The 24,058-nt window shown below is 33.0% G+C and overlaps 4 protein-coding genes across 4 annotated transcripts; 1 reads left to right on the top strand and 3 right to left on the bottom strand.

Moving 5' to 3' along the window:
• Nucleotides 1–1,853: 1,853 nt before the first annotated feature.
• On the top strand, nucleotides 1,854–7,164 carry LOC108216408 (protein ARV 2). The gene is made up of 10 exons (XM_017389161.2): nucleotides 1,854–2,015; nucleotides 2,752–2,889; nucleotides 2,972–3,019; nucleotides 3,123–3,212; nucleotides 3,401–3,446; nucleotides 3,890–3,972; nucleotides 4,069–4,163; nucleotides 5,215–5,281; nucleotides 5,407–5,482; nucleotides 6,848–7,164. Exons 2-10 carry the CDS (start codon nucleotides 2,791–2,793, stop codon nucleotides 6,970–6,972), a joined length of 729 nt encoding a protein of 242 aa, XP_017244650.1. The 5' UTR covers nucleotides 1,854–2,015; nucleotides 2,752–2,790; the 3' UTR covers nucleotides 6,973–7,164.
• Nucleotides 7,165–8,303: 1,139 nt separating this feature from the next.
• On the bottom strand, nucleotides 8,304–9,758 carry LOC135152436 (homeobox-leucine zipper protein ROC8-like). Its single transcript, XM_064092747.1, has 3 exons — nucleotides 9,497–9,758; nucleotides 9,324–9,407; nucleotides 8,304–8,825 (listed from the first exon to the last, which is right to left on the bottom strand). Exons 1-3 carry the CDS (start codon nucleotides 9,728–9,730, stop codon nucleotides 8,511–8,513), a joined length of 633 nt encoding a protein of 210 aa, XP_063948817.1. The 5' UTR covers nucleotides 9,731–9,758; the 3' UTR covers nucleotides 8,304–8,510.
• A 1-nt stretch (nucleotide 9,759) lies between these two features.
• Nucleotides 9,760–12,073, bottom strand: LOC108217306 (homeobox-leucine zipper protein HDG12). The gene is made up of 7 exons (XM_064092182.1): nucleotides 11,958–12,073; nucleotides 11,361–11,478; nucleotides 11,093–11,284; nucleotides 10,623–10,976; nucleotides 10,442–10,543; nucleotides 10,124–10,330; nucleotides 9,760–10,032 (listed from the first exon to the last, which is right to left on the bottom strand). Exons 1-7 carry the CDS (start codon nucleotides 12,071–12,073, stop codon nucleotides 9,760–9,762), a joined length of 1,362 nt encoding a protein of 453 aa, XP_063948252.1.
• Nucleotides 12,074–14,435: 2,362 nt separating this feature from the next.
• LOC108215733 (probable choline kinase 2) lies at nucleotides 14,436–19,842 on the bottom strand. Its single transcript, XM_017388287.2, has 9 exons — nucleotides 19,520–19,842; nucleotides 18,428–18,794; nucleotides 17,322–17,443; nucleotides 17,008–17,200; nucleotides 16,285–16,402; nucleotides 16,109–16,156; nucleotides 15,708–15,808; nucleotides 15,025–15,145; nucleotides 14,436–14,720 (listed from the first exon to the last, which is right to left on the bottom strand). The coding sequence occupies exons 1-9, from the start codon at nucleotides 19,669–19,671 to the stop codon at nucleotides 14,701–14,703; spliced, it is 1,242 nt and encodes a 413-aa protein (XP_017243776.1). The 5' UTR covers nucleotides 19,672–19,842; the 3' UTR covers nucleotides 14,436–14,700.
• Between the last annotated feature and the right edge of the window lie 4,216 nt (nucleotides 19,843–24,058).

Raw genomic sequence — 24,058 nt, forward strand, 5'->3', positions numbered from 1 at the left:
AAACAGAACTCAACAGTTGTAAACAATCAACAATGTTTAGGCAAATATTTGGCCAATTATGAATATGATAGCACGTCTTCATAATTAAAGAATTGCAGCCGCTCCAAGCGTGTTTAGTGGTTTTAAGAGGCAAACATAGATATTTGAAAGGAAAAGTGTTTTGTTGGAAATTCGTAAAAGTAGTAGCAAAATTGCAGCAATTAGGCTAATGTTAGAAAAAATCATTACTTTAATATTTGTTTGGTATAAGCCCAGAACAAACTTTACATTCGTTTAAACTTTCAACAATCAGACTAATGCATCGATTGTCATCGTGACAATATAACATCAAATCATCCGCAAAGATCAGATTATGAATACCCAAAATTTTGATTAAGCAATTAGCCCAAGATAGGGGGAAATTAGATCCCTTATTTCAAAAGTGAACTTGCAATGAAAGAAATCTATTTTTTCTTCTAGAATATGCATATAATAATTTTTGTGATATTATAATTATTTTTTCTTATTTTGAATTTTCAATTCCCGTCCATACTTTCACGATGACATGTATTTTGGGGAAGAAACATATATACACTATGACAATTGACGAAAGAACAACAATACTCAAGTGGTAATATGGGGTTGTTTAGGTGAGCTAATTTTTTTTATTAAAATAAAAAAATGAAGTAAAAGTTAGAAACAAGTTAAGATTTATAAGTGATTAAAGTATGTGAGAAAAAAGTAGAAAACATGAAACAAAAGCTAGTATTTCCAACTTCTTATAAGTACTTCTTCACGTTTTATCTAAACGATACCAATAAGTGTTTGTAACTTATAAACTCAGAAACCATACTTTTGAACCCCGCCAAACAAAACAATCATGTGTATAGTATATTCCGTACATTTACTATAAACTTGATAAGATTGCGACTTTGTGAGCGACTATTATGCACTAACAACCTGTAAACTAAAAGGGGGAGCACATTTTTCACAAATAGTTTTCGTGTTTAGTGACAATATCCAATTTGATATGTCTGGTGGGTTACACGGGTCTTCCATTATAAATTTATACACCGCTGCTTTCATATCAATTACATTTACTAGTTATAGTGCTCTCAGTTTAATTATTCTGTACCATATTTTGTTTAATTTTTAGTATTGACAGTCGGAGTGATTCAGGAATTTCGTGATTGCTAAATAGTCAAGCAGTGGTTTTTTTTTTTTTTTTTTGACAGAAGTCAAGCAGTGGTTTAGTTAGCCACATTGGACTTGCCCAACAATGATCTGCAGGCTGCAGCTGTCGGAAAAAAATATGAACTCGCTAATTAAAAAGAGAAGAGTGATATGTATACATTCTTTACACCTTATTATTTTTAAAGCTCTCAATTTTATTTATGTATTCTCTAACCTGTTTGTCATGTTTATCGATTAATTTCATCTTTTATTTAATAAATATAATTAAATTAGATATTATTAACTTTTTATCATTCTTCCATATTTTTAACAAAAACAAGATAAAATTTATTATAAAATAATGAACAAATCTTTTGGAATAAAAAACAAAGAAAAGGGGATTCGAAAACAAAAATGGAGGGAATAATTCTTGTAAGAACCGTGAAAAAAAGTGATAAGATGATTTAAAACAAAATTTAGGTGTGCATAAATAAAGGTGTGCTTAAAAGAAAATAACTTACTTTTATTGGTGCTTGGAAATGAATCTGTTTTATATGAATTAGTTTTCTTCTTAATAAGTTAATTTGTTAAACGTAATTATAATTCCAAAAAAAATAAATAAAGAGCTTCTAAACTCAAGTGAAACTTAAAAACAAAAATTCTCTTTAATTTTATCTTTTATTTTGTAGCCAAATTTAGAAAAGTTATTTTGATTTCACCTTCTGTCACTTCACTTGGAGTTGTGCAGGCTGACTATTACCGTTAAGCAGTCTCTCTTTGTCAAACAGCCATTTGCAAATTCAAAGAGCTGTACTGAGCACCCCCAACATTACAATCTTCCTTTCCTTTGTCTTTGATCACAGGTTGGCACTTTTATGTATATGTTAATTATATCTTTTTTGTGTTCTTAGGCTTTGCAGAACAAGTGTTTGCTGAAATGTTTAAACGAGCATCTTGAATTAATCGTTCTTTGTATTTTTGGTGTAATTGAAACATCAAAAAGGGTTATGGAATCTTACTTTACTTTTACACGAGCCAAAGGCATTTAGAAATGCAATTTGCATTACACATCCACCTCGTTTATTATTACACGCAACAAAGAGAGGGGGAAGAGGGGGGAGGGGATAATATTAAGTAATTTCTGAATAATTATAGTGTTCTTTTAATGTCAAGTAATTTAGTCAAGTGTCTTCTTCAAGGCAATGAAAAGATGATCAAGGTTAGATACTTTTATAAACATAGTAGTTGTTATGATAAGTATTAAGAGTAAAGGTAGTTACGTGGTCACATTTGCATATGCCTATGTGCTGGATACTATAAACTTATACATATTTGTCTGGCACGGCAGTAATCTTGCAAATGTCCATTTTTATGTCTAAAGTTGGAACATAAAATAGATAATTTTTCCCGACTTTTTTACAGTGAAAACCAAAAGCTTATACTTTAATTGTATAAGAATTTTCATTTATTTGATACATGGCTTTGGTTTCTCAAGTCTCAACTAAGTTTATCATGCATTGTTTCTTTTTCAATTTCATTTTTAACCCTGTGCACATCCTTGTGAGTTGTGAGTCTTCTGACAATTTTTCTGTTTTGCAGCTTATTGCAGATATCTCATAATAATTTACAAGAAAAAGAATGGCACGTGATAAGAATCTTAGATGTGTTCACTGTGGGTTTCCAGTAAAATTATTATATATTCAATATTCACCTGGGAATATTCGTCTAATGAAATGTGTAAGTTGCCACCAGTTTTACTTTTCTTTATAAAGATGCCCCCTTCCTCTTTCTGTAAAAACCTTGTAATTAAATTTGACAGGAAAAATGCAAACAAGTTGCAGATGAGTACATTGAATGCGAAAACATGGTAATGTTACATCATCATGGTTAATAACATTTTTCTTACATTTGGATCATAATTTTATCTTTTGGGTTGGTCAGTATCATATAGTATTTTGTTGTTGCTGCAGATTCTCGTAATTGATTTAATCTTGCATAAGGAAAAGGTCTACAGGCATTTGTTTTATAATATGTTTACTAGAGAAACGCTGAACTTTGAGGTAAAAAATATTCATTTACTTATTTGAAATGCAATGCCTTATTTTTTGAAATGAACTTGGCTTATTCCGCTCCCTTCTCTCTCTCTATATATATATATTTTTTTTATCATATCTGCTTATTTGTTTTAGACACTTGTATTTACATTCGAGCTAATCAGCTTTATTAATACATATTTCATGCTTTGCAGGTTTGGCTGTGGAAACTAGCTTTTGGCTTTCTTGTATTGGATACTTGTATCTTTATTCCAGTTATTGAAATTCATTTATCATCTGGCACAAAAAACTGCAGTTCCTTAGGTTTCTCATGAGGTTGTGAATTATAAATAAATGGATATGATGGTTAAGATCTAGGAGGACTGACAGAGTTGGTTAAACATGTAGAAATTCACATGGCATTGCAGGGAAGAAATACAATAGATTGATACTAACAAAAGCTCTCAACATTACCATCTTAGTGAATTATATTTGATGCTATAATTCTGTTGTTCAATACGCAGTCACACATAGCTTCCTAATTTATTTTGCATTTTAATGAATAATGCTTAAAGTGTAAAGCTACAAATTATAATTATGGTTGCTTCCTTTCTTATAACTACTCCAATAATTGTAATCTGTTATTTCCCGCATGAAATTTTGACATCAGTGATGTAATATATGTAAATCCTTAGCTAACTCAGACAAAACACTTGTTCTTAGTAGAATTGAAGATGGTCTGAAATCATCCACGAGCTTTGCATCACTAGTTTCGTGCTATGGGAAGGTTTAAATTTCTTCTTTCTCTTTTGCGTATTAAAGGATATTTATTATAATTATGCAGTAGTGTTCTTTGCTAAGAGGGTTGCCATCTGTAATGTAGCTGTTGATGGATGTTGTTTTCGGGAACCTAATGTTTCTCATGATGTTGTTTCTCGGGATAAGAGTTTTGGCGAAGGCATCAGTTGGAAGTACAACGTACACATCTTGCCTCTTATTTTTGCATCCTTGAATAGTCATCTCAAGCTGACAAGCGAAAAGTCCATTTATGTCCTTGATAGTGACTTTTATAACCAAAGATTACTTGCCGAGAGGATCATTTCCATTCCCTTTTTTATATATATATCTTCTTTTCATATTTTTACAATGCTAGTGCTTGTACTTCTAGCTATTTATTTTCATTGTAACTCAATGGATTTTGTGATAACAAGATAGTATACTTGTTTTTTGATAAAGTATAGATAAATGTCATACTAGCTTATCTTCCGTGCATTACTTTGAATATCTATTTAAACCTTTAACTTTAGTAACATCATACAGATTTTAATATTTTATTTATATTTTAGAGAGGTGACCTTTTAAAATAGATCTAAATAAATAACTTAATTCTGTCTTTGGATTAATATGTTTCTAATAAGCCTGTTAAAATAAGTTTTTAATAATAGGATCCGTTCGATCTATATATAAACGGGCCCAAATATTGGGCCAAAAAGATGTATTTAAATTATAACATTTAAATATGTTTTAATTATAATGGAGTAGGCTCATTAAACTATGTTTAAATATAGTGACGTTTGTCAATCGCCCAAATACCGATCGATTGACCTACCAAAATTTTTAGTGTTTAATATTATAGTGTAGTATAGATTCTGCTAGAAAATCTATAATTGTAAGGGTCATTAGATCACATTGTCATTATAGTCGTCATATCTTATGGTTATGGACCTGTATAATTTGTTCTTTAAAGAAAAATTCCAAGCAGACACACGGTAGTTATTCTGGGACAGACATGTTTGTGTGAGTTCGGACCTAGGTTTAGCCTCCTTATTAATTGTTTAACTAGCACAGTTTAGGGTTATCTTATTTAGTTTGCTGCTGTTCTGACATCGGTATTCGAGGGTGAATTAAACGTTTTGACATTGATGCATGATTAATGGAGTGTAGAGAGATAACTTTAAATTAATCCAGAACACAGTTAAAATAGTAATATACTTACTTTTTTGCTAATCCAAATTTCTACTGTACACAGCTTCAAAGATACAGTGCTTGCAATCCTAGTTTCCAGTTACTTCAAGATCTTTCTCATCGCCACAATGGTATGGATGTTATAATCCAAATCTACAATACAGAACTGGGGTCTCTCCCTTTCTCGTTTATAATCAAATTTTATCTTAGGAGCTAATCGGCTCATAATCTTCGATTTCTTATTTTAAATCTGTAGATATGGGAATTTCCTTCTTCCGTGCTTTACATCAATGACATAGTTGTGCTGTCATCAAATACTGTGGCTTTAAAAGGTGAGAGGGTACACATTTTATCACAAACTTGAGTAGTGCGCTCAATGTTTTACCGATTTGAGTAATGTCGTAATGCATTATTTGTGGTTTGAGTGTTGGCAACATGTCTTGTGACTACTGTTACATGTTGGAGGTCAGGATCTGTATGTTTATCTGTTACTTTCATGACTAGTTAATTGGTATGCATGCATGTGGGCACAGATGGAGAAAAGGATTGGCGTGCCATCATGGCAACCACCCCAAACTTCGAAACTTATGCAAAATTAGTACTACTCTCTCTCTATATATATATAGAGGCTAGTGATCAATTTTTTTTTTTTTAATATTTAATTAGAGTCAAGTTCTTTGTAGACCGCTATTTCATTGGAGACGTGGGAGATCATCTGTGTTTTGCAAGTTATGCTAATGATAAATTTTTGTAATGTTTAAAGTTCGCCCGTCAAAATATTATATTATATTAATTGATGGGAAGTTTGAGTTTAATGCAAATGGCTAAAATATCTTCTGCCTTTTCAGTTGAAGCTCTCCTCGAACCATTTCTGATGATTGAGCCTTTCCTGAGTTAGTGAGAAAACTCTGGACTATTTTAACAGCCGGAACAGTAACAATGAAAATGGCTCCCCCTTTAGTGAGATTATATGAGCAAATGCCTGAACCAAAATATGTTATTGCTATTGAAGCATGTACAATTTCAGGGGGATGTTCAGTACTGATTCTTATAGTACTGTTCGGGGAGTCGATAAGTTAATTCCTGTTGATGTCTATGTGCCAGGTTGTCCACCAAAACCGAAAGCAGTTATAGATGCTATAACAAAACTTCGTAAGAAAATATCTCTAGAAATATATGAAGATAGAATTAAGTCTCAACGAGAGAATCGGTTATATATTCAGTATTTTTTTTGGTGGGTAGATTATGTACAAAATGTCATTTGTTTAATATATAATTTGTAAATCCCCCCAACTGCCAATCCTGGGCGCAGCGATCAAATCTTAACTCCATCTTCCCTGCATGTATAGATAGTACAATATGAAAAATGCTACTCTAATGTTTATATCATCTTGATCTTTAATATTGACCTTATTCCTGATTATTATGCCCCCCCTTTCAGAATTAATGTTTTGTTCGACCACCCAAGCCCTGTTATTTCGCTTGATTCTTTGTTTACTATGCAGAACATCATATAAAAATTTGAAGATTTTAGTGTTCCAAATAATTTGTTGGTGTAAATATTCTAAATGCCATTTCTCTTGCAATTTTTGGATTCAAAATGCACGGGGAACCTTCATTATGTAATTGATCACTACTGCCCTGCTCTTCCAAAATTAATAAGCACTTTGGTAATTTTCCTATTTATTATGAACCAGTGATCACGGAGTCATCAATGCCCAAGTGCTTAGCAGTCTGCTTCAGTGCATATGCAGTAAAGTTCTTGACAATGGAGATGTTGAATGGCGGCTTATTAATTTTTGGCGGCATTGACTGGGCTTAAGAGAAGTTCGTACCTATACAATTATGGTAAAGTAATTATTAGTATTGATGTATTGTGAATTTAGAATTTGTGATATATGATCAAATACTTATCTCATTGACATTCCATCAAAAAGTTGTCATTGAAGCAGATGCTTATGGTTCAACAGATATGACTTTTTTTTAAATAAGTTTTGACTGTTTGTTTTGAATATGGGGGGAATGAAATACTGGCTCAGTGTAAGCAATACATGACTTGAACCTTTCTTTGCACAATTTACAGAGACAAACCCCGAAATTGACCCATTTCTTAAAATTTTCTAGCCTGGACAAATTTTGGTTGGATTGACAAATGCGAAAACAATTTGAAACCTGAAATTGTCTCCTAAATGTCTCCCCCAACTTCCATTCAAAGACGCTCAATACAGTTGTATACTTGTACAGTATAGCTGAGGAAGGACTATAAAACTGAACTGAACTGTTAATTGTTTACCCAAATCAACCTCGACTCAGCGATTAAGCTTCCAAGTTCCAACTATAAATGCATGCAACTTTTCCCCTCTGGATAGATGAGAAGTTCACGCATGTTTCAATAACCACTCTAACATAAATGTTCTAGACTCCCAAGTTTTTTGTTCTCATGATCTTAATATTTATACAAGCTCTTGCTCCAGTTTTATGGCTGAAGCTTTGAAACAATCCGAATTGTTTAAATAATGCTTGAATATTGCAGTCTGCAGAGACCAGCCAAACTGAACCTTAGATGTATTGACTATATATTGATATATCTGTAATAAAGATTGCAGATGTACATAAATCTAAAAACTTTATAATTTTCAAAAATGTAAGGATTTGATTATGTTCTTTCTATAAATATTTAGCATTGGTTATAAAATTCTGTATTTTTGATGAAAAAAATACTCTCACTAATCTACTAGCGAGTTAATAAGTTAATAAAGTGTTTGGAAAAGAAGTAGAATTGTGAGAGAGAAGCTAGTATTCTCAGCTTTTTAAAAGTGCTTCTACTTATTTACACAAACGGGTCAAGAGAAGCAGAAGCCAGAAAAAAACTGCTTATGTCAAGAGAAGCAGAAGCCAGAAGAAAACTGCTTATGTCAAACAAACAACCCCATTATCTCAATTAAATTAAATTAATAAGTAATAGTCTCACCCAGTTAATATTTCTATCATGTGCCGACAAGATTATTCATGAACGCAGGGGCAAGACTTCAGTCCAATTCTGGATTTTAGGTCGATACAGCAGCAGAGTGCCTTCTCGATTCCCAGACTAAAAAAAGCAAGGCAAATTATGCATAAATAGAGATAATAAAATTTGAAACTTGAAACTGGCACTGAAAATATGTGAAGTCTGATAAAAATAAAATAAGTAAAATCCAACAGATGAAAAAGCATCAAGCAATAAGTCTGCTTCAGCAATGCTGATGACAAAAACTCAAGAGTTCTCAATCAACTCCATAAAAAGATATCCCCTTTTACATGGCATCACAGATCCATGCAATAACATCTACGAAAATGCAGTCTACAACTTGAAGAAGTAGCTCAACTCAAAGCAGCCTTTAGTTTATCTATGGTAATTCCCACACAAGTATTGAGTAAATTTGCAGACTCCAGGCTCATGCTGCCTGGAGTTGCACTGTTCTCAGACATTTGTAGCAGAACTGTAACAAGTGCTCCACCTGACATTGCTCCGGATATCACGAAGCCCGACGGAGATAGGGATAAGATGGAGGGGTCTTCACCACTCATGACTGCCTTTATGGCAGGTAGGGGTACAGGGCAGTACACAACAAGGGCACCTGATGGATCTGTCCAGCTTTCTTGAAGTATCAACTTGTTCTGCCCCGTACTGAAAGCCTGGTCATTGTAAGTAATTAGTTTACATGAATAAATTTTTGTTGAACTAACTAGAGTTGCATAAATTTTTGGCAAAGAAATGATTTTGGAGAAATTTTTGGGTGTTTTGGCGTTCTGTATTGACGCAACAGCTCAGATCATTCATGGACAGATGCATTCCCGATAGAGGTAAGTCACATGTGTTAGAAATCATGGGCCAAGGTAATATCTACTTATATTTCACACAAAATTATGTCTTGCACTAAGCCGGGGGTCTCACGGAAACAGCCTCCTTACTCTAAACGAGTAGGGGCATGGTCTGCGTACATTTTACCCTCTCCAGACCCTGCTCTAAGCGGGATATACTGGGTTTGTTTGGTTTGGTTTGGTTTAATATGTCCCGAACTGCATCCCGGTCAACAGTAGGATACACAGAAATAGCTCAGCATGATTTACAATACAATTTGGACCTATAGCATTAATCTAATTGCAACTTAACAAAGTATTAGATGGCCATACCTCGAGAAGGGAGATACAGTTCCCCGAATGAAATCCAATGCGGCCAGCCTCTCGGACCCAACCAATATCAGTAATAACATCCCACTAACAAAAAAGAAAAAGATTATGGAATGATAATAGGTATAAGATACATGATATTTTGGCAATACAGAAGAAATCTTATAGCAATTCACCTGAGGCCGACACTTCTCGTCTATTAAGAAATTGAAAATACTCAGGGGAGCAGAGGGGAACCAAGTGGTAGCTGCTGCGCTAAGAACCACGCTGTCAGGGTAAACCAGATCGGTGCACTTCCTAAATGTCGTATGTATTTCTAAATCATCTATCTTAGAAATCATGTCCTGCTGACCATCAGCCGGATTGATGCTAGAACAAAATCCATTGATCATTCTCTGGGAAAGTTTCATCAAATTTTTCCTTCCTAGAAGGGATGGATTTACTGGAAAACATGTTTGAAATTATTCTCCTTCTTGTTACATGACTGAATAAATATAGCTATGAATAGAATACGAAACAAAGATTGCTTACCTCCTCCAATATAAAAGAACGGAGTACTATAATCCAGTGGGCAATTGATTCTTTCGCACATTCTTTTAAGTACAGCGAGCCTCCTTTCAGCACCAAACGCCAGCCCACTCCATATATGTCCCCTGTAAAATTCATGAATTGATGCTCTGTCCTCAATTCGAGTGTGTTCCATCCATGTAACCTGTTATCGTAAATTTTTATGTAAAACTTTGAGTTACAAATTCAAATGCAGCATATTTTTTTGGATTGTTAAGTTGTTATAGACTTCTTACCTTGGACTGGCCATCAGGCATGGCTTGGATGTAGCATCCAGAAGGCATGCGACGAACTTGAGACTGAGAATCAAAAGATTCTCGAGGATCGTCATAGCTAACATCAACTATAGCCCATGAATTTTGATCAAGTTGTTTGCAGAAACGAAGGAAGCAGAATTTCCGGGTTTGTACTAGTGGGGATAGCACGTTTAGCTCTTCATACATCTTGCAACAAGAACAAATTTATTTTCGCAAGTTTTCAGAAACTGAACAATAATATATAAAATAATAAACAAAAATTTAGAAAAAAACAAATGAATTGCATCAAATTATTACAAGCTGCAACAGGTTATTTTGGTTTCCCATCAGTCCAGCTTTAATTACTGCAATTGTTCTTGCCTTCGAGACAATGGTAGGAAAAACCTCCATGTACTTGTTCTGCACATTAAGAACATATTAACAACAAATTTATAGAGTTAAAACAAAATACGAAAAATATTAAATATGAAAAACTTACTGCATCCATAAAAAATTCAACCAAGTCCAAGCTATTCATGAACACAACACCACAGTCCTTGGATGACTCAGTCCGAAGATTAGGACTATTAGGACCTCTTGAGAACCGCCTCTCGTAAGCTTGAAGATCAATGACTGTCCGTCCATCATCTGTCGAGTTCATCCAGAACTCATTGCTCTGCAGAAGAGTGTTGAATTCCTCCATAGCATGATGAGCCAACTCAACCATGAAGGCCTTATCCGTAGCAATAACACCTGAAGAATTGCTAAGAACATGATCACTTGGCTCTGTTGCCCGATGAAGTGAAATAGGCATTCCTGTATACTCCTCAACCTCGCGTGAAAGTCTTTCAAGCTGCAATACAAACATTGTGCTTAGAGCAAGTCTGACAATATCCCAGTAAGTGTCTTATAAATATAATAAAAAATAGTGTCCTAGTGATTTACGACATCGTTTCAAAGCATGCACACCTCTTCTTTCAAAAGAGCATTCTCTGCGCGTAATTTTTGTTGGTTGATGAATATATTTTCACCAACTTGACATGATTTTCCACAGAATCTGCATTCCAGAGCCTCGAGGACTTGCGCAATCTCATTAATTTCACCTCGAATTTCGTCGTTCAGAGCTCGTAAAGCAATGCTCTTCTCTTTTTCTTGTTTCGCCTGAAATAATTTAATTAGCACTAAATCGGAAAGAAAATACTAAATAGAAACTAAAAAGCGAATAATTGGTGAAAACCTTCGTCTGCGTTCTCTTGTTTTGGAACCAAAACTTAATTTGTGAAGGAGTCATTCCCAACTCCACGCTCAACTCCAGCCTCCGTGCTTCATCTGGGTGTTGGCATTCAGCGAAAATCCTTCATCAAATACAGAAAACAATTATACGAATACGTATTTTGCGACGGAAAAAATAAACATAAAACAATTAAATATATAGAGTAAAATATTTAAATGAAATATAGGTGACATTTGGTTCATGGTTAACGAGCCTGTTAACGAGAATGAATCGGAATCTCAAAACCATGCGTTGGTGTTTGGATTAATCATTTCGTGTCAATTCCAATCCCACCTGATGAATAAATTATTTCTATACTCATCTATTATCCAAACGCTCAGATAGATTTATCTAGACACATATGTATACAATATATCTCGACATTTGTAGCAAAACATATATCTTGACACTGAAATGTGAAACATATGTTCAAGTTTAAAATGTCACATTTCCAACTAAAATCTCTTAATAACGTCTCACAATAGCCGAGTTATATTGAGTATATCAACTGAAATAACATAAAGAGAACAAATATATCACTAATAATAATTTTGGTGGTACCCTTCGAGCCTTTGAATTTGTTGAGGCGTGTGTCTATGATATCGACTACTTCTCCTTCGGGGAGCCCTGCTGGTTTCTTCGCCAACCCCGTCACCTCCATTACTAGTAACGTCCATATGCACACTCAATTGGCTAGCTCTCTCTTCATATATTTTTATTAGTGTATAACAATGACATATATGTGTGTGCTAATAACAATGATATATAGAGCCTAGAGGGGCTAAGGTATTCTAAATGGTGTTCGAATGAGATTAGAATCTTTTAATATGTAGTTTTGAATAATATCTGCATGTATGATACAGTATCCTTGATAATATCGAATATACTATTCCTCGTCCCCTCGTTTGTTTACATTCTTTTTGGCACATTTTTTAGGACTCATTTAAAGTATTCCTCGTCCCCTGGTTTGTTTACATTCTTTTTGGCACGTTTTTTAGGACTCATTTAAAGTATACTTCTGTAATGTATTTTTAAAATTTTTTCTCCAGAATAAAAGTTTGAGGTATAAACTTTTATTCAAAAAAAGTAAATTTAAAAAGATAATTATGAAACTATAATTTATAGAAACCTCAAAATGCGTGCAAATACTGAACGTAAAGAACCTAAAGAGACACAGGAGTATGCATTTTATTAAAATTTACGATATCAGATGTCTGTCATATAAATATTATCAGATTTTTATTGTATTCTTGACATATAAATTATCAAATTTTCATAATTTACATTTTTAATATAAGAATTTTGTTATATATTCTATGATATGATTAATATTAAAGTATTTTATCTATTTTTAAATGAAATAATATAATAATTCTATTTTGAATACATAGAAATATATATATAAAAAAGAGGGGACTTATATCCTCTTGATCAGTTTCGACTCCTGAAGGGAGCAGAATTGTGATTATACCTCCTGGACCAAAGCTTGTTGCTTAATTGCGGTTCACATAGTTTGCGGGCTATTACGTGAGCTCGTGGGTTTACCCGTGCGCACCTGAAGGGTAGCGGCTGTGGGTTCCTATATAAAAAAAATATAATAACAATTTTATAAAATAAAAAATTATTACATAATACATAATTCTTAATATAACAGCAATATATAATTTACTGAAAATCTATGATACAATATTCTATCTTTGCTATAATTTACTCAAAATCTATAATACGATACCGTATCTTTGCTGTCAGATTTTTACTATATCCTTGACATATAAATACTAAGAGAGGATTTGTATCCTCTTGGTCACAAGTTCGATTCTCAAAAGAAGGAAAATTGTGATTATGCCTCATGAATCAGACCATGTCATTTAAGTGCAGTTTACTTTCATTCACATGGTTTGTAGGCTATTACGTGAGCTCATAGATTTACCCCGTGCACATCCGAAGAATATCGGCGGCAGGTTCCAACATTAAAAAAAACTATAAATTTAAAAACTATAAATTTTTCTAAATATGTCATTTTTGTGCCCAACATCTATGCGGGCTAAACTCGGCCCATCGGACTTAGGATCTAAGATTATATAGAGTATGGGACCGTTTGGGTTAACTTAAAAGAAGTAACTTCTTGCTTATTGTAAAGAAGTGGAGTAGAAGTGAGAAGTAAATAAGTTAATAAAGTGTTTGGAAAAGAAGCAGAAGCTGTGAGAGAGAAGCTAGCATTCTCAGCTTCTTAAAAGTGCTTCTACTTCTTTACACAAACGGGTCAAGAGAAGCAGAAGTCGGAAGCAGCTTCGGTTTCTCTCAACCAAACAGCCCTATATGAGCTTTTTTATGTGATGATGAAGAGCTATTTTTATGAGCTTTTCTTTAATTACTAATAATAAAAAAAAAAAAGTGTGTACATATATAAATAGAGAAGAAATAAAATAATAAAGAAATATTAATTAAACTTAAAAAAAAAAAAGAAATCTAACCAAAGGGATTTGGTTAAACACACGAAAACGGGTCAAGAGAAGCAGAAGTCGGAAGCAGCTTCGATTTCTCTCAACCAAACAGGCCCTATATGAGCTTTTTTATGTGATGATGAAGAGCTATTTTTATGAGCTTTTCTTTAATTACTAATAAAAAAACAAAAAAAAAAAAGAGTGTACATATATAAATAGAGAAGAAATAAAATAATAAAGAAATATTAATTAAACTTAAAAAAGAAAAAGAAATCTAACCAAAGGGATTTGGTTAAACACACGAAAGTTTGTGCCAAAAAGTCTTTGCAACTAATGGAAGAAAACCAATGTCTCTACTTGAAGTTTAACTGACTTATGAAAGAAAACGAATGTTCAAACAAAAAGCAGAAACTAACAAAAGAGAACAAAGGGAGTATCTAGCATCTTGTTGTATAGAAGAAACGGAAACGACTTATAGAAACTAACAAAGGGAAACAAAGGGAGTACATTGCATTTTTACTGGGATTCTTCCGTCTATGAAGACAAACTACTACTGTCAGTATAACTAAAACTTACAGTATATAGAGATACCATGTCAGGAATATAGAGATGTTACAAATAAATAAAATTCATACATAAATTTCACCGAACCAATTCAGATATATAATGCAAATCACTAAGATTAACACATTCGTTCATCTCGTACTAAGCAAACATATAAATCTACTTTAACAATCTATATCTGCCTGTACAGTTCCTAAAGAAAACAAAATATTTTTAATTTTATTTGGTCCTTCAAGGCATGCTTTCAAGTGTCTGGCAACTTCTCCCCCGTCAACATAACAAAAGATGGCTCGGTCCTATACCTTCATAGTAGTACCTGTTAGCAAAACATAAGGTTGTTTCAGAAAATAAAAATGGAAACCTAACCAGGTAAGAGATGTGCCCGAAAAAAAAGTGTGTGCGCGCGAGCGCGAGAGGAGATATATGCTATATAAATAAGAAATAAAATTGGCGGCGTTTGGGATTAATCTTTTGTTAAAACAAGAAAAGATAAATAAATGCAGTATCTGAAGAAACTTGTGTAAAACAACTTTTTTAAGTGAATGTTCAAAATTATATAATTAAAAGAGGAAAATTAAATAGAAATATATAGAAGGTAGGGGGAGAGGACAATTACGTACTATTAGCACGTATAGGACTGCTGGTAGAAAATCCCAAGAGTTCAGGCTTCCTTAACCAGTACTGTTGAAATCGTTGTCTTGCATACTCCTTGTAGTTGAAGTCAATTTCATTAACGAGTTCCTGAAAAAAATAAACAAAAAGATTAGGATGCTAAATGAAATTTTTAGCTAACATATACATAATTTAGCAACTGCAGATCATACAAATGGACCCTGACAATGGTTTACTATCTATTTTCAGCAAAGTTTACATACTTAGTGGTTAATTATAAGAAACTATACATATTACTTTAAAAATTAAGTTTAAAATTTTTATAAATATCAATTCTATAATAAATTCAGAATTTTAACAATGATTAAATTAAAAAAAATATGATTAAATTAGTTTATATAGGAACAAGGTTAATAATAGGTTTTGCTTACCATATTAGAGACTATATTATAACAAGGATTACAATGATTACTGTTTATTGTAAAAATTATAAATACTTTATTTTATTCAATCAAATATGAAGTAAAGAACCTGACAAAAAAAAATGAAGTAAACAAAAGATTACAAACTAAATTATAACCATATTCAACCATGTATAGATCTAAATTGACAAAAGTCTACAAATAGTGTTCTTTGGAACTACATGTTAGACTTTAACAAAAGGTAGCAAGATGGAGATGGTAAAAATTACCGATATTAATCCCCATAATCCCCAAAACAGATGATTTGCAAGAGTATACTTCTCGACTTCTTGTATTAAGTGTTCCAGTTCAGAATCGCTGGGTTCTTTACCTGCATGGCAATCAAATTTTACAAGTCCACAAAAAATACACAGTCCAGACTCTCTATTTATTGGATGTGCCCGTGAGAAGACTTGGTTGAAAGTACCGTACTATTTTACTCCAGTGCAACATGTTCTTCTTAGTAGCAGACAAATCTAGCTACGACACCAACATCTTTTTTTTGCTTCTATTTTAATTTCACAAGTAAATCTTGTAAACAGAGGACTTACAGATGCCAAGTTTCTAAACTTAATTAGTTGCCTCTTTCACCAACTTCTCAATAAACTAAACTCTTTATATATGTGCTTACCTGAACAACTGAGATATACCCGCAGAAATCTTTTACGCTCATCATAACCTAACAAAATATAAATATAAAGAGGTTAGTAAAATTTGAGGTTCATAACACAATACTGAGGTATAAACTACAGTTAGGATATATCCAAGTGGTCTGTACAAACAATAACAGCTATGAAACCCTCCCACCTGGGTATTTACTGTAGTCCATAAGATGAGGTGTCTCTGTATGATAGTCAGCCGCCATCTCACAAAAGTGGTTTGCAATATCGTAGGCAATGGGGTTGTAACAAGCATACTCGTAGTCCTACATTAAAAAAATATATTTTATAAAGAAAACAATAATACATAATTTAATGATACAAGTGCAGTACCAGAAGATGTCATACTAAAGAGATGCTGTTCACATAATACAGAATGCATTAATCTAATCTGAAATTTGTTTAATGATTTATTTTAATTTTTAATTCGAAATGGTTGACAAAGTGTTCTCCATTGTAATGCAGGAGGCTAGCTTGCAGTAAGCATTCTCACAGGTGAAGGCTAAGTATATTTCTCAGAAGACAGAGAAACTAACCAAGTCAAGTAAAATAGTAACCTTATAAATCAGGAACGGGTCGTAATATTTACCCTCTCAAAGATTTGTGAAGCAAATTTTTAACATGGTCCAATAATTAGGTGCCTGCGAGCTACACTAATAGTATTTATGATCAACAGCTCGTAAATCTTTCATCAAATTACTTTTAAAGTATAAGCTCATTACATTTTTCATCAAAAAGTATCAACAGCTTCAAACGAAAACTTAAACGAGAATTCGGGACAAAAAGCAATGTAGCACACAACACATTATGCATTACTGAAAAACCAGAGTTATTCAACCAATTTCAGAAAAATCATAGAGTTGGTACTTACAATTATGGTTATATAGCTTGTCTCCTCGTCTATCATTATGTTACCATATTGCAAGTCATTATGGCAAAATCCTGTAAGATGATCCGAAGAGAGAGCATTCTCCAGAAAAGATAATTCCTCCTCGATTAAGTTTAAGCCAAAGTCCCTAGCTTCTTCAGTTGAAGACATACGTTTGGCAACACTAAGGTAATTGCTGGGTCACAAAAGTCACCATTCAATATTACGATAAAGATGATAGTCTATGTGACTGTAACCACCAAAAACGCTGCAGGTGATAATGTAGACTTATATATCTTCTAGTTAAAGGTTCTTACCGCAGTCGGTCCCAAAGTAAGACGGTCTTTGGACCAGGCATATCAAGGTTGTGAAATTCCTTCATTTTAGTTGCTATAAGGGCAGATGTCTCTGGATCACGTAAATCAGCTGCCGATAACGTCTGAAAATCCCATAAGAAAGTCATCTACTTACAGTTTAAATGCTCAGTGAACCCAATAATTCGTTTATAATTTCTTTAACTTGATAAAATAACATTCATGAACTGCTGTACTCGTAAACAATAGTGCTTCATACATCAATTGAATTAATAGATGCTTAAAAATTTCTAGTGACTTGCAAAAGCTATCAGAGAGGGACAAAACCCGAGAATTCCAGCCCATTAGGCGGCTACGGGGAACCCAATTTTGGCATATGGATACAAATATCAGTTAGTTGACATGAATCTGCGTCATAAGAACCAACAATTGATGTATAAATCAGCTCACAGAAATCTTGGTTATATGTTCTCATTATTGGTTTGTCAACAATGTGAAGTACAACTAATCAGCAGGAAAAAGCTATGTATAAGCAAATTAAAATTGTGTATGCCACATAATCACAGGTAACGGTTACATTAGTCAAACAGATGCAAAAACAAGACACTAGGACAATTTAAGGCAATCTTATCAATTCACAGGGAAAAAACCAACAAGTTCCAAAAAGTTTAGCACAACTTTCTACAAGACTTTATTTGATAGTTCCTTCTAGGGCGTAGTCAATTGAAATTGCTTCCTCAAAGTGAATCACAACTACATTTAGGCTTGCAAACTATTCAATGTCTTTGATACCCTCCTAAACATGACTTCAGACCACCTCCATGTCTGGAAGTCCAAAACACAATACAGACCATCCATGGAGTTTAACTAATAGCAGAATGAAAAACTTCATGCTTAGGATATCAATGGCAGAAAAGGTAAGTTAGAACTTAGAACCTTCTCGAATCTATAACAAATCCAAAACAACAAACCAGATCCCTCTATAATAATAAATCTTTATGCTAACAGTCACAGTGAAGTAATGATATCTGTATACAGATGCATATATGTATATATGTTAAATATATATGTAAATATGTGCGTCTTTATATAGGGGAAATGATCAATACCCTTGCATGAATGAACTCCTCAATTCTGCCATTGGAGAACCGGCCCAATAACCTAGGTCCACGGCCCATTTTAGACATGAATTCAAATGTCCTGATCTCATTTTCCCTGTCAAAGAAAATATCTACCCCTTCACCATATATCCTAACCAAAACTTTTCTTGATCTCTCTGTTCTTGTAGGCCACTTGATTTGAAAAACCTGATTTGTCATAGCTCCTTTAACCCGGATTACCTGTAGCGCATTTGGATCAATAATATCATCCCATCCAGAAGCCAAAGATTGAAGAATCTTTGTTGCTTCTGAAGGTAAACGATCCTTCTTCTTCTCATTTTCCACAGAACCCATTTCTAAAGCAGCTATACCTAACCTTCAAATTTTAAGAACATAAATTTAGTTAACAATACAAGAAAACCCAATAAAGTTCAATCCTTAAACAATATAACTCAAGAAGTGAAAATATTCATTAAAACTGGTTATATAAACCTAATACAGCTTAAGCTTTCATCTTTACAATTCAAGGCGGCTAAACTTCTAATTAAAACTCGTAGTTGTGTAATAAAAAGTTAAAGAAAGCTACAAAAGCTTCAAACTTTGGAAATTAAACATTGGCTGGTACCATTTAAAAAAAAAAAAAGAAGTTCAAGCTATTATTTCTTAAATCTAAGAAGATTTAAAGAATTGATTTAATCATAAAAATCAGGAAATTTTAAAAAATGAAAACTAGCATCCATAAAAGAAAAACAAGGAAAGCCTAATAAAGCTTAATCTTTACAACTGGTTGGTGCCCATATCAAAAGTGAATAAAGAAAACCTAATCAAAGCTTCAATCTTTACAAGTCAAGAAGATTAAAGATTATCAAATCAATTGACAATTTGGCACCCATTTAACAAAAACTTAAAAGAATTCAACAAAGCTGATGCTGTGATCTTCAAACATTCAAGAACATGAAATTGGCCATCCAACAATAAAAAAATAAATGAAAGCAGAAGAAAGCTTTAATCTTTAAAATCCAAAATTCAAGAAACATAAAATTGCAGTACCCATAAAAGAAAAAAATAGAAGAAATGGTATACAGATTAGGGTTTTCTTACCTGGATGAAGAGAAGAAACGGGTCGGGTAAATTGGTTTGATTCGAGGGAGTTTAGAAAAATCTAGATTTTGGGAGAAACAAGTAGGGATTGTTTCTGCGGAGATGAATGGTAGCCGTCGGATGAGAGATGAAGAGCGGGAGATACGGTGCATTGAAAACAATGAAGAGCAGTGATAATAATTTGGAGTGGTCGATGACTACTGATTCAGTGAAGATGAGAATGAGTGAAATGGTGACAGGTGGGCTGCTTCAGAACGCTGAGTCATGCAGGCACAATCCCTCGGACAGTGAGATGTGTTATCCAAGAGCATCTCCGGGGTTGGCGGTAATCTTTGACTAAATTGGACAGACAAGACCTTAGGCCATCTCCAGCAGTTGTGATCCAAAAATTCAAATTTGGATCACCAACTGATCCAAATTCTGATCCAAATTTCTGACGAACTCCAGCAGCGTGATCCAAATTCTGATCCAAATTTTTTTTGTATATTATATTACATAAATTTCATATTAAACTATATAATCTTAAATTTAATATTTAATCATTATTAACTACTTATATTATATTTAATTAATTAATTTAAATATTTTTTTAACAACGATCAAAGTATTTAAATTATATATTTAATTGATAATATTTTGATTATCTCGGAGGGAACACAAGTTATAAACTATTTTAAAGTTTTTACTAAAACATTAATGTTATTAATTATTAATTATAAACTATTATTAATTAAATATTAATAAACACAAGTTAATTTTAAGTCCGATAAACGAAATATTTAGAAATAACAAAATCATTATTTTATAATAAAGTAGGTGATCCAAATTTGGATCAGTGAACAGTGGTGATCCAAATTTGGATCAGTACTATTCACTGATCCAAATTTGGATCACTTTTTGGATCACTGCTGGAGGAAAATTTGGGGTAATCTGCCCCAAATTTGGATCTTTGGATCACTGCTGGGTTTGCCCTTAGGTTAAACTAGTTCAGAAGCACGCACCGCATTGCGGTGCCCTATAAAAATTATATTAATAATCTAATATTAATATTTATATATTAATATAATTTTGTGGTCGTTTATAAAAAGTATATTAATGATTCAAAATTAATATTTGTAGGATAAAATAAATTTTATATTATAAAATTCTTGATGTAATACCATTAATAATATATAAAATTGCAAAATTGGACTATAATTCATGGTGAAAAAACGAAAATAAATTTATACACATAATTAACAATTTAAAGTGTACGACGAATCTTAATTTAATTTGTTTTTTTTAAAGTAATAATGTTCTTACATTATCACCTTCCTCCAATTTTTTTGGATTGATTGTGCACAAAAACATCTAACTTAAATCCGTGAGATAGTGGTATATAACTACGCTTACTTGTAACTGCTTTTATTTTTTTAATACTGTATAAACAGTCTTCACTTAAAAGTTGTTTGAACGGAGCAAACAGATAATGTATGAATAATTTTTTCCTGTATAAAAAGTAAATCATATAAAAATTAATAACAAAAAAACATGTCCGGTGAACGAAACAAATATTATAAAAGAATAACCAACAAACATATATCATTAACGATTAATTTATTGATATCATCCATCAATATCGTGTCAACACTATATTCTTTTCCGGTGTTTGGATTTATCGACTCCCACGTAGTGGTCTATAGCTACCTTTGCTTGCAACAACCTTTATTTTTTTAATACTGTATAAAAAGCCTTCACCTATCGTTGCAAAGAACGGTACCATCGAGTTAGGAATTGAGCAAGAGAACTCTCCTCAAAGAGTGGTAGGGTTGTGGTATTGAGAGAGAGGAGGTTGTGTTTAGATGATCCAAAACCCTACCATCTATAGGGGTATTTCTAATATACCAAAAACTAAAAAAGATAGTTCTAATTTTTGATATTTTTCATTCAAAAATTCCAAAAAATTAGAAAAATAGAACGGAGCGATGTGAGAGGCGCCACATACACGCCCCTCGCTTCTCCTTTATATAAGTATATTGATTTGCTGAACTTATAAGATATTTTGCTTCAATGATATTGATTGTACTGGTTGGTTATAATTTAAAAATAGTATGTTATTAATATTTTAGATTATTAAAATAGAATATTTCAGTTTAATATGATAATAAATGATGTGTAATATTCCTACAGATTTCTTACAGATCTGTAGAGCTTCGACAAATATAGTCATACATAGAAGCTTAGCTAAAATTATAGACAACCGATTAGTATGGTTGGAGTGCTATTTTTTCAGGACGTTGGCTATATTTTTTATTTTTGGAATGCCAACTCATTTTTTAGCCAAAGGCTGTGTATAATTAGAGATGCTCTAATGAACTACTCCCTCCGTTCCGTCCCAGTGGTTCAACGTTTACTTTCACCGTTTGCACGTATTTTGAGGCTTTTACGGAGGAGGAGTTCAATAACGTTTTTTTAATTTATATTTTATTCTGAATAAAATTTTAAACGTCAAACGTTTTTTCAAAAAAAATTTATAGAACTCTAACTTATAAGAGTCTTAAATGCGTGCCAAAAAATAGCGTAAAGAACATGACGGAGGGAATATGAACGTGAACATTTTCTTAGTTTTCATTTGCAACCATGATAATGAGTTACTGTTAACTCGTGTATATCTTTTAAAAGTACTAACTTATAGCCCGTGCAAGACACGAGAGCTTTTTAATTATTTATAAATTTTTTAAATGGTGTGAAAAAATTTAATTTATAAATAATAAATTAAAATTGTATGTATCATGCCAACGTATTAAATTTTTTCTATCAAATTTTAAATTATTTAAAGTAGAATATGTGACGCCAACTCCTATTAGATTATATTTATAAATGTATTTTATATTAGAATTATTATAATGTGATTTAAATATTTTTCTAAAAATTTTTATGGTTCGAGATTAAAATTGATAAACACAATTTGTTTTGAATTAAGAAGATGAATCATAAACATGCAATAAGATGGTAGAATTTGCTTTGGATTAAGAAAAAGTTTTTGTATTCGTTCCTCACATAAATCAGGCTTATTAATTTTGAAATATATTAGATAAAAATAATTTTGTGATGGTGCGATTTATATGATTCTACAAATAGAATTGGTAGAAAATATTTATTTTGGATTAAAAAAAATCATAAACACATGAAATACAGAATTTGTTTTGGATTCAGAAAAGTAATTATAAACATGCAAGTAGATATCAGTTTGTCTTATGGAACAGAAGTTAATTTTGTTCTAATCTAACGGTGCTTATTTGTTCAATATAGGATCGATGGATAAAAATAATTTTTTGACGGTGTGATTTATACGATTCTACAATTAAAATTTGTAGGAAATATTTATTTTGGATTAAAAAAACCAAAAACACATGAAAGACAACATTTGTTTTGGATTCGGAAAAGGAATTATAAACATGCAAGTAGATATCAGTTTGCTTATAGAACAGAATTTAATTTTGTTCTAATCTAACGATGCTTATTTGTTCAATATACGATCCAACGGACGATAAGCTTTTGGACCATGGGACCATGCGACCAAATTATATCCCTTACGCTTATTATATATAAGTATATAGGCAAGTGCTCAAATGAGAACCCCAACTAATGTGAGATATGAGATCTAATCTCAGCCCTCTATTTTATAATACAACTTTTAATCCCAACCCCTTATTTCTCCATAATCTCCTTTCTCTCCCGTGACTTCATCTCTGCCCATTTCATTTTTCATCTTTCTTGCATCCACCTCCCTCACCAACCACCACTGCTTCTCCTCCACTCCCCACGACTGTTACGACGTCGCTTCCACTAAGTCGTCGCAGCCGCCTTCCTAGTGACACGATCAACTGCTTCTTTGATTCTTTCGCCGCGATTCTTTTGGAACATCACCAGGCCAAACCATCGATTTCCGTCATGATGTTGGTGTGGAGCTTCTTGGCGGTGGCGATGGAGGAGCCGGTGAAGAAGAAGGAGGTGGAGTTTTCAGTGAAAAGGAAGAAGGAGAAGACGGGATCGGAGACAAAAGAGGAGATAGGGGAAGAAAGGGTTAATCGGTGGTGGAGGGGCGGTGTTTGAAGGTGGATATGCGTTGAAATGGGTGTTGTGGTGGTGTCGCCGGAGACGCTATTGTTGGATCTGTTTTGCTCCGCTTAGTAATTTCTGTTTTGGCGTTGGTGATTTTATTTTTCTGGAGTTGATTTTTTCCTTTACTGATGATGATTTTATATTTTACAGTGGTGATTTTTGTTTTCTAGCACTGATTTTGTTTTGTAGTTGGTGAATTTTCAGATTTAGGGTGTTTGTGGATGGTGGAGGTGGTCTGTAGATGGTGGTGATGTGGTGATTTTCGTTTTCAGACAGTGATTTTTAGTTTTGCAGCGGTGATTTTTAATTTTCCGGTGGTGATTTTCGGTATGACGGTGGTGATTTTATGTTTGCCGGTGGTGATTTTTCGGTGATCGCCGGAGGTGGTGGTGGCCGGAAATGATGGTCGGCGGTGGTGGGAGGTGGCAGGTGGTG

The sequence above is a fragment of the Daucus carota genome, chromosome 4 (genome assembly GCF_001625215.2).
Source record: "Daucus carota subsp. sativus chromosome 4, DH1 v3.0, whole genome shotgun sequence".
In the NCBI taxonomy this organism is placed as follows: domain Eukaryota; kingdom Viridiplantae; phylum Streptophyta; class Magnoliopsida; order Apiales; family Apiaceae; genus Daucus; species Daucus carota.

Coding starts and splice junctions, on each gene's coding strand:
- LOC108216408 (XM_017389161.2), top strand. CDS start 2,791: ATGGCACGTGATAAGAATCTTAGATGTGTTCACTGTGGGTTTCCAGTA. Junction 3,213..3,400: donor GAGAAACGCTGAACTTTGAG/GTAAAAAATATT, acceptor CATGCTTTGCAG/GTTTGGCTGTGGAAACTAGC. Junction 3,447..3,889: donor CTTTCTTGTATTGGATACTT/GTATCTTTATTC, acceptor TAGCTAACTCAG/ACAAAACACTTGTTCTTAGT.
- LOC135152436 (XM_064092747.1), bottom strand. CDS start 9,730: ATGAAACTTTCCCAGAGAATGATCAATGGATTTTGTTCTAGCATCAAT. Junction 9,408..9,496: donor ACGAGAAGTGTCGGCCTCAG/GTGAATTGCTAT, acceptor CTTTTTTGTTAG/TGGGATGTTATTACTGATAT. Junction 8,826..9,323: donor ACTGTATCTCCCTTCTCGAG/GTATGGCCATCT, acceptor TACAATGACCAG/GCTTTCAGTACGGGGCAGAA.
- LOC108217306 (XM_064092182.1), bottom strand. CDS start 12,073: ATGGACGTTACTAGTAATGGAGGTGACGGGGTTGGCGAAGAAACCAGC. Junction 11,479..11,957: donor CAAATTCAAAGGCTCGAAGG/GTACCACCAAAA, acceptor TATTTGATGAAG/GATTTTCGCTGAATGCCAAC. Junction 10,033..10,123: donor TGCCTGATGGCCAGTCCAAG/GTAAGAAGTCTA, acceptor TTACGATAACAG/GTTACATGGATGGAACACAC.
- LOC108215733 (XM_017388287.2), bottom strand. CDS start 19,671: ATGCACCGTATCTCCCGCTCTTCATCTCTCATCCGACGGCTACCATTC. Junction 18,795..19,519: donor CGTTTCTTCTCTTCATCCAG/GTAAGAAAACCC, acceptor TAAAATTTGAAG/GTTAGGTATAGCTGCTTTAG. Junction 14,721..15,024: donor CAGTCCTATACGTGCTAATA/GTACGTAATTGT, acceptor TTTTGCTAACAG/GTACTACTATGAAGGTATAG.